This window comes from Orycteropus afer, unplaced genomic scaffold, assembly GCF_000298275.1.
Source record: "Orycteropus afer afer isolate SDZICR_OR568_19922 unplaced genomic scaffold, OryAfe1.0 scaffold00018, whole genome shotgun sequence".
Taxonomy (NCBI): domain Eukaryota; kingdom Metazoa; phylum Chordata; class Mammalia; order Tubulidentata; family Orycteropodidae; genus Orycteropus; species Orycteropus afer.
In genome coordinates this window covers 7,050,528-7,060,213 of record NW_006921605.1, presented here as the reverse complement: position 1 = coordinate 7,060,213, position 9,686 = coordinate 7,050,528, and the positions used below count along the sequence as shown (strand labels likewise).

Here is a 9,686-nt window from a genome sequence, read left to right as displayed (position 1 = left end):
CAAAGTAGGATGTAGAACAATATTTTTTTATAGTATGGTTTTGCCAATTGAGCTTGATGTCCCCTGCAACCATGATCCCAAGCCTACAGGTCCAACAACTCACTCCATCAGTGTGGTTGGCTAAGAAGTTATTATAACTTTGCTCTCTGTTAGTTCTATTTATATGGAAATTCTCACAGCACATACAGATACATGTGTAGAAATGCCATGTCAAACTTACATGTAACTCACTGCCATTGAGTCGAGTTCGACTCACAGCGGCCCCTCCTTGGGTTTACAAGGCAGTATCACTATGGAAGTAGATTGCCCAACCTTCCTTCTGAGGAGTGGCTGGTAGGTTTGAACCACCAGCCTTCTGGTTAGCAGTCAAATGCCTTAGGTGCTACGCCACCAGAGCTCCCAAACTTAGGGGTTTATTCCCTTTTGCTTAGACATACCTGACCATTCAGCCTGTCTACTACCTATGTACCTGCCCATGGGTTAATGTTTGTTATTACTGATAACACAGTGTTGTGTATGTAACATAATATTGTGTATTTGTTGCCTGTCCCTCTTGTGCACCTCTCTGTCTCCCTATTCCTTAGTGTTATTGTGTTGGTTACTGTCTTGGTATATTGCCTTTCCTTTCACCCAAATCAATACTGGTCTCTTCCCTATCTACAGAGCTGACCCTTTGTCACCCCTGCTGAACACTGGTCTGTGGCTCTTCATTACTTACAGGACACAACCCTTAGTGTGTTGCAAAGCCCTAGTAACCTACCCCTGTCCATCTCACCATTGTCGCTAGCCTCCCCTGCCCTGCCCTTCACCACTGGTGATTCTCAACACGTCATAGTTTGGGCCCACACACCATATTTAGGCAGTGTCCTCTAAAATGCTCCCTGCCCTTTTTCCTGGTAACTCCTACAAGACTTAGCTTAGGCATCATCTTCTCCAGATAGATCCTCCTTCCTCCCTCCTTTCAGCATTCATCGTCTCTCCACCACTGTACTTGCCACACTGTATTGAAATAACCTATTTGTCCCACTTCATCCCAATGTCTCTAGCTCCTAGCACAGAATCTGGCATGTAGCAAGGGCTTAGTAAATAGTTGTTAACTTGAACCATAGATAGTGATCTGCCTGCCAAAGAGATTTTGAGGAAGCCTGAGGAAAGGGCTGTGGGTCCACACACTGGGTCCTTAGTGATACTTGCCTTCCTGTGCCTCTCTCTGGACCAGCTGGAGAATAAGCTTATGGGCTTGATCTTGAAGCAGGTGTGTTCAAAGATGCCTCCAGCTGCTCTGCGGGTCTCCTTCCCAGCAGCTGTTGGCACAGGGGAAGCTCTACTTGCTTCTTCCGAGCCTGGCTGCTGCATACAGCTGCAAGGGCGTGTGCTGCTCGGTTTCAGGGAACATGCTCCCAGAGGCTGTAATGTGTGTGATGTCGTGGCCTGCCTAGGGGACAGTCCTGTCCTCAGATTGCAGCCTGCTGCCTAAACACCAGCTTCTCATGTATACAGGAGACAAAGTTCTGTGGTCCAAGAGGGCTGGCATCTCTTGAGCCTGAGAGAAAACCCAGGAGAGCCCAGGCTGGATAGGTCTCAGGGACCATTTTTGCTGGAGCAATTGTCTTTGCTCTCTTACTTCTGTTTCTGGATAGATGAGCCCTGAGCTCGACAGCATTGTCACCATCCTCATCAACCCATCATTGTGGGATGCTTACTTTGGGTTGGTAGAGCCCTAGGCACTGGGAGGTGGGCCCTGGTTTGGACAGGTGGACAGACTCCTTGGGAATTTGTATATAAGCAGTTTAGGAATAGAACCTGATGGTGCTTCTACCTGAGGCACCATGTGAGTTGTAGAAATGGGCTTCTAAAAGTACCCCTGGTGGTCTGGGCCAGTCAGAAGGCTCCATGGAGGAACAAGAGCTGGGTGAGCTGGCGTGACAGTGACTGATGGGGAGGTGGTCTGCTTTCTGCTGCTGGTTGACTTTCTGTGCCACCCCCACCTCTCTTTCTGTCTCCCCTTTGTCAGTCTCTCCTTCCTTGTCTCCCTTCCCACTGGCTCCTGTTCCCCACCCCTTGGTGGAGGTGCTGCAATTGTGAGGTCTGTTTTTATATTTAATTTTTGTTGTTGAGAACGTGTGCAGCACATACGCCAACCCAGCAGTTCCTACGTATGTGCTTCCCACGACGTCGATTGCCTTCTTCAAACTGTGCAGCCATCCTCGCCCTCTTTTCCTGAATTGTTCCTTCCCTGGTAACATTAACTCATTGTTGTTGTTGTTGTTGTTATGTGCCATCAAGTCAAACCCGACTCATAGCGACCCCTCCTTGGGTTTCCGAGAAGTAGGATTGCCCAACCTTCCTTCCGAGGAGTGGCTGGTGGGTTTGAACCACCAGCCATCTGGTTAGTAGGCAAGTGTCTTAGCCTCTATGCTACCAGAGCTCCCAACATTAACTCACTGCCCCCTAAATAGCCTCTCTAACCTTTCTGGCTGTTATTGTCAATTTGATCCCATGTAGATACCTCTTAAAAGACCACGGTGCTCAAGGCAGACATCCTTTACTACTTAAGCTAAACTGTTGTTTGGTTTAAAGAAGACTTCAGGGGGTATTTTTGGTTTAAGATTTAAAGATTAACTCAGGGGAGTCATGTCGGTTTCATCCAGTCTCCATGGCTGTAGTGTCAAGTTCATCCAGCCTCCATGGCTCCAGAAAGTCTAGAGTCCATGAGAATTTTAAATTCTGTTGTGCATGTTTTCCCTTTTGATCTGGATTCTTCTATGGGGTGGTAATGGTAGCTGGGCACTGTCTAGTCCTTCTGGGTTTATGGCAAAGGAGGCAGTTCATGGAGGCGATTAGCCGCACATTCATTTCCTTTTCCTCTTCCTGACTCCCCTTCCTCTGTTGCACCAGGCAAATGGAAACCAGGTCTCGTTCCTTGGATGGACACTTGCAAGCTTTCAAGTTTTACGAACTAGGTGATAGAACGGATGCACTAAATGTGTTATTAGGCCAGTTGTCCCCTGACGCCATGACCCTAAACCTCCAAACCAAGAAATCAAATCCCACGAGGTGTTTGGTTGTATGTACGTAGCTCTAGAGCTGCTCTGCAGGGCCGCTTTGTCAATGGCAGTGCAGGAAGGGAGGCATGATAGGAGAGGACTGCTTGGGGGCTTTGTGGAATATCCGGCTTAGACCCCCTGAGCTGTTCCTTCTAGGGCTGGCCACAGAAGGGCCAGTGCAGATGTCTTTTGACCCCATGTGAGCAGGGAGGGCCTTAGTGGAAAGCTGAGAGGGTAGGAGCAGGGGTGGACTCTTCCTCCATGGTTTCAGGCTGTAGCCACATCTCACTGGCAGCCTCACCCTCATAGTGGCCGTCATGGATGCTGACCCCACTTCCCCCTTCCTGCGCCTCCTGGATACTTCCTGTCTTTCACCTCTGGACACATGGCCCCTCCTTGCTGTTTCCATTCAGTTCCAGGTGTGGAGGTCCCCGGGGGGCTGTCCTAGCGAAGGAGGTGGGGAGGCCGGCTGGTGTTCACTGTGGCTCCAGGGAGTGTCGTCTAGGAAACTCAGGGCCCTGGGGAAGCATGCCCAGCCTGTTTCCTCTCCCTCGGGTGTTTGAGGCCCTGTCAGAAGTGTGACCTGGACTTTGGCAGAGACTTTCCAGTCCACTTCCAGTGCCTTTTGCCCCCCTTCGCTCCGGGGGCCCATGCTGAGAGCTTCTTAGTGTCAAACTTGGTGTCCCTGAGTGATGCTGTGCCACCACGACTCCTTCAGGCTCTGCCTGATGCTCAGGGAGGTGCTGAGGCTGAGGCCCTAGAGAACTGGGGATGAGGGGCCCAGGGTGTCCCCTAGGTTGTCCCTCAGTCCCAGAGTGTCCACCCACTGCTGGGTGTTCATGCATTAATTAGCGGCTGTCAGCAGCCCTACCTCACACAGTGGGCAGGTGTTGGCTTCTGGCTGTTAAAATCATCAGACGCCCTTCCTTTCAGCTGATTCCCCTCATCCCTTGAGCTGGGTTTTTCTGCTAGCTTCCCGGCCCTCCCTCTGTCCTCCTAGATGTCTCCGTTGGAGTCCCTTCCCTTGCCAGTCTCCCCGGCTGCAGCGGGCCCCCTCCGGTCCCTCCCCGCCTCGAAGGATGTGCAGCATACTATTAATAACTCAGGGCCCTCTGCCCTCCTTCCTGCAGCTCTAACTGTGGAAAGAGCTCCTGCTGGCCTGGCTCCATGCTGGGGGGGTCCCCGCGTGGCTTGGGGGAGCACTCACGCATGACAGGCTCACCCATAGTGGAGCCCCTAACTCTGCCCAGGCATGTGGAGGCAAAGGGAAGGTGGTCTGGGAAGAGAGCCACTACTCAGCAGACCTCAGGGTCCTCCTTAAATTCTGGCAGTTGCCCTCAGCACCCCAGGCTGACAACAGCCATTCCTGTGGAGTTTCTTGAATCTGTCCAGCAGCCTGTCTGGCGGTCTGTCCTCACCCTCTGCTGCCCCTGGCCCTCTGCTCACCCTGCAGTCCCCCTGCAGGGGTCTCCTCTGATGAACGGGCCCAGCTCCTGGACATCTGGCCCAGCCTTGTGCAAACTTTCTCCCCTCGCCTCCCCTCCTTTCTCCCTCCCTCTGTCCCAGGCTGCTGTGCAGCGAAGCGGCCTCCTCCACCTCCCTCCCTCCTCCCTCCTCCCTCCCGAGTCTGCAGCGTGACTGGAAATAGGCTGAATTAATCAGCAGATTGGAGCCCCACTCGGCTGCGCCTGGTCTCTGCAGAACTCTCCCTCCTCTCTGTTCCGTTCTCTCGCTCTTTGGAGGGCGGTGTTGGAAGTTCCGGGAGCCGGCTTCTCCCACTCAGCCTCTCCCGATGCTCTTTAAGCAGGCAGAGCTATGGATGCCCCCGCAGGGCAAAGGCGGCAAGGTGAGTACGCCAGCTCAGTGGAGAAATGTCTGTGGAGAGTGGCTTGTCCTCGCTTTGTGCCGGAGTCTCTGGCTCAGGAATTGCCTGCAAACGGTGTGGAACCAGGCAGCTCAGGTGATGACAAGGGAGTGTGCCCCTTGGGAGGGGACGGGGTCAGGGATGGGGGCCAGAAAGCCAGTGTGTCCATGTTGCTGCCAGCCAGCCCCTCTCTGCACAGGACTGGAGGCTGAGCCTCTGTGGGCTGCTCTGCCCACCCCAGGGACAACCTATCTAGGTACGCTAGGACCTGGTCCCTGTGCACAGGACAGTGGCTCTGGTATCAGGTGCCAGGCGTGGATGTCAGCCCTCCCTGGGGCCGTGAGGGGGCCTTTCTCACTGGTGCGCATGGGTGACTGAGACAAGCGCTCCGGAGGGCTTGTGGTTGCAGGGCTCATGGGATAGTGGGGGTGCTGGACCTGAAAGAATGAGGAGGAAGAAGCCCCCCTGCCTGGGCTTTGGTCGGCCGGCCTGCAGAGAGGGCCAGGCTGTGCCTGGCCGATCCCAGAAGGCTGTAACGTTAGGGCTGAAACAACCAGGTGTGCAGTGGCTGAGTGTGTGCTTCGATGATTCGGGCATTGCGTGCAGTCCAGCTTTGTGTCCCCTCCCACCTGCATTGGCCAAGGAGCCTGTGACAGTGGGACCTAGAAAAGCCACCGGGCCCAGCTGGTCCTACTCAGTGGTCATGTACTGTTGTCCGGGACCACCAGTGTCAAGGCCTGCGCTCAACCCTGCCTTCCTGTGGCTGGGCAACCTTGATTCTGCTTGCTCCCCAAACAGAAGGGCAGTAGGGGGGAAATAGCTGCTGGGAGGAGTCCCCTAAGGGCTGAGGGCTCCGGCTTTACCTGAGAAACCTGGTTGAGGTGGGCGTCAGGGGCCTCAGGAGTACTGACTCTGAGAGACTCGTTAGAGGGATGCAGCTACCCAGCCTTGGACCTTGCAGGGCTGCTCGGATTCCAGAGCAGGGTCTGCACGGCCCTGCTCCCCTCCGATGGCAGCAGAACCAGCACAGGTAGCAGTGCACCTCTGCACCCGCCTCACCTGAGCTCCCAGGTGATTCTCTTCATCAGCTCCAGTTGAGCCGGAGCCGTTAAAACGGGGTGGGCTTGTTCATCTGCAGAGCATCCAGGCTGGTCTGCGTGGGTGGGAAGACCTTTCTTAGGCATCGGCCAGCAGCGCTGGCGTGGTGCCTGGAGGGTAGGAGTATCTGAACACCTGGGAAGCAGATTTCCCCTTGACCCCTTGCTTCCTGTGGTCTGAGCAGGAATGTGCTGACCCCAGACTGAGTGAGCGGGATGCAGGTTCTTATTCTAAACGAACACACCTGCTCCCTTCCAGGGGCTCGGGGACCCAGCCCAATTCTGCTTTGAGGGATGCTGGTGGAGCCTGCCCCCTGACCAGCCAATTCTCAGCCCGTGCAGAATTTCCTTCAGAGAGTATAAAGGGCTTCCAGCAAGCTCTGTGGCTTTGGCCCTGACACCTGTGGGGAAAAGCTGAGGCACACTGAGAGGAAGCACCGATTTTGCCCTAACTTGACCTTCCTGCCAGGGAGGGGTGAGGTGTCGCTGCTCCGTGTAGGTGAACGTGGAGAGCCCGGAGAGTAGGTTGGTGAACGTGGATGTTCCGTGAGGTAAACATGGAGGGCCGTGGCCCAGAAGGCAGCCTGTGCAGGCAGGCATTTGCTCTGGAAGGCATGTAATTACTGAATGGTTTGTCTTCCCCTGCTGTGTTGTCTTTAATCGCCAGTCTGAAGATTGGTGCTCCTGGCCAGACACAACATTCGGGGGCAGAAACACATGGTCAGCGCCTCAGCACGGCAGCCCCCTCCCACCTCAGCTGGTCCTGCCCCAGCATCTGCCACCTGGGCCCACACCTCTCACACCTGCAGAGGAACAGAGTGCAGGGTCTAGGTAGCTGGGGACACAGAGAAAGAGAATCGATTTGAGGTAGGGGAGTGCCCTGGGTTTGGGGCTGCTGGGAACTAGGTGGCTGATGTCAGGATGGCTGAGTTCCATGGGAGAGTGGTCGTAGACTTCTCAGAGCAGTGTGAGCAGGTGGGAACTGGTGAGCATCCAAGGTGTAAGTCCTGGGCCCCGCCTGGCTCTCCAGGGCCCCTCTCGGCCTCAGCCTCTGCGTTGCCTCCTCGTTGCCTTGCCTCACTGGGCGTTGTTGCTCCTGAGCCTGGTGCTCAACCCAGGCTGTGTCCCAGGTGAACTGTGGCCCTGCCCTTCTCCCTCCCCATCCCAGTCTCTGGCTTGTGGCCTTTCCCACCTTCCCTGATGTTCTTTATCGTTTCTGGAGGCCTGGTTTAGGCAAGTCCTTCCCGGGGGAGCTTCCCTGTATCCGTGGCTCTCGGTGGCTGTGGAAAGTGAGTGCAGGGGAGACCAATGGGGAGGCCCAGAAGGCAGTGGTGGTTCTGGAACACAGCGCCTGGGACATTAGTTTTAAATGGCTGAATGAGCTCTCACAGCCGGCGCTGGGAGCTACAGACTGCCGTGGCAAATAGAAACTGCCCGACGGCACACCCCTTCAAGTGGCACCAGGCACGTGCCATATCTGCCATACCTTAGCCAGGCTTCTGACTGGAGGCCCAGGCTTCACCTCCTGGCCTTCAGCCAGCTGCTGTGCTTGTCATTCTCTTCCCTTAGCATTCACGGGTGGGTGGCATCACCTCTTCCCACCCCACCCTTAGACCTGAGAAGTGGTCTCCTTTTCCTTCCCGCCTCCCCAAGTCTTGCTTCCTTCCATAGCAGGAGGTCACAGAGGCTAAGGTGCAGACTTGGTCTTCCTTCCTGGGTGTTCATGTGTCTTGGATCATGGCCTTGCTGGTGGGCAGGGGGTGGGTGCCTTGGAGTCCAGTGTTTACTCGTGCTGGGGTGTGGCCCTGCCCACAGGGCCATTTCTTTCTGAGCTGAAATAACCAGTTTATCCCCTTTGCTAAGAAGCAGCACTTATCTTCATAATCCCCCAAAGTCACTGTGGAGAGCTGGGATTAGGTGTGATTTAGGGGAGGGAGCTGGGCAGTCTATGGACCGGGTCTTCTGGAAGCCTCCTTGGCCTTCAGGCAAAGGGCGCTGGCAGCAGGCCCAGCACCAGGGGCCCTGCTCATGGTCCCCCAGGTGCCAGGGCGAAAACAGGTGCGTCCTGCCCCCCAGGAACCCTGTGGTATCGGGGTGTGTCTTGTGAAGGGCCAGGCCAGGTTGCCAGTCAGAGAGGAGGGGGTTCCAGAATGTTAGTGTGCAGAGCCAGGGTGGGAGGTGGGCAGGCAGGTCTGTAGGGACAGGTGTGAAAGGGGTAGGGGAACGAGACAAGGCCACCAGGCCACACCAGGTCCTCGGCTCGGCTACCTTTTGTCAGGACCCCTCAGCAGGGATCCCCAGAGCCCTTTCTTGGTGGCCCAGGTTTGGGGGCTTGCTCCTCTTGCTCAGACTTTTCCTGATGGAAATTCACCATAATGTTCCCAGGTAGCTCCCGGGAGAGGCTCACTCCTGCTCAGGCACTGCCTTTCTGGGGCATCATTTTTCCTAGAACTCTGAGGCTGGGGTTCTATACATCACATTCTACCTGGAGAGGCCTCACGCCCGGGAGACTGGATTCAGTGGTGTGGGGTGGGGCCTAGACACAAACGTTCCCAATAGCTTCAGGGGTTTCTGCTGCAGAAGCCCCGATTAAGTCACCACTGGGGTCATTGGAGCACACGTGCATCCATTAGCCATCCGTTCACTTGTCCACTGTTCACTGAGCTGCTCCTGTGGCCAGCTGCCTTAGCTATGGGGGGTGGGCTACGGGGATGGAAGACACACAGTACCTGTTCTCAAGGAATTTGTAGTCTAGTGGAAGAGGCAGACGTGACAATCTATGATTACAGTTCTGTGTGCTGCAGGCTGTGAGCCAGGGTGCTGTCAGAGACAGACCCCCCTTCAGGGCAGCACTGGGTTCAGGGCAGTTTCCCGGAGGACGTAATGTTGGAGCTCTCTTGAAGTAAGAGGCGGAAGGTATGGTTCTTGGCACTAACAGGACTGGGGGAGTCTGGGGTGGTAAGGACTAGCAGAGAAGGGGGCTTGAGAAGGTGGCAGGTCCTGAGGACCATCCTCATAGCTTATGCCCAGGGGTATAGGCTTAGTCGAAGGGAAGGGTCAGGTGGTAAGAGATCCCTTACCCTGGCTGAGGTGGTTCAGAGAGTCTGGAAAAGGAAGAGCCTGAAGGTAGAGACCGCAGGTGGGGTTGAAGTGGGGTTGGGGTCATGTCTGTGGTAACTGCCAAAGAGCTGATTCTCGTGGGGGCAGGGGGCAGGTGATGACTACTGAACTTTTGGGGGGATACTGAAACAGAGGCACTTGGGAAGCACCAGTGAGGCATTTGAATAAGGGGGTCTGCACTTAGAGTGGTGGTCAGGCTACAAGCGAACTTTAGGAGTTGTGAGCTTATAGGTAGTAGGTGAATCCCCACATGTGGATGAGGTTACCCTGGAAACATATATACATTTGGAAAGATGTCCTAGGATGGGCTGTGGGCTAGATGGATGAAAAAGAGCAGAAAAGAAGGGGCCTGCAGGAGAGAAGCCAGGGAACAGGTGAGACTCAGAGAGGACCCACTGGCCAGTGAGGTCATGTAAAATAAGGGCATCGTCAGAAGTGCTCGATGGTGCCCGGCTACCACTGTCAACCACTCAGAGGGGAATAAGTATAGGAGATCCTGAGTAGAGTGGGAGAACAATGTGGAACACAACTCAAAATCATAAAAAAAAAAAAAAAAAA

The 9,686-nt window shown here is 54.9% G+C and overlaps 1 protein-coding gene across 1 annotated transcript in view; it reads left to right on the top strand.

The window, feature by feature from the left end:
- Window positions 1–4,839: 4,839 nt before the first annotated feature.
- TMEM94 (transmembrane protein 94) overlaps window positions 4,840–9,686 on the top strand; it is a 21,571-nt gene continuing 16,724 nt past the window's right edge. The window contains exon 1 of the mRNA XM_007959652.1: window positions 4,840–4,893. Within this exon, the coding sequence (XP_007957843.1) occupies window positions 4,840–4,893 (54 nt within the window). The remainder of the gene's footprint in view (window positions 4,894–9,686) is intronic.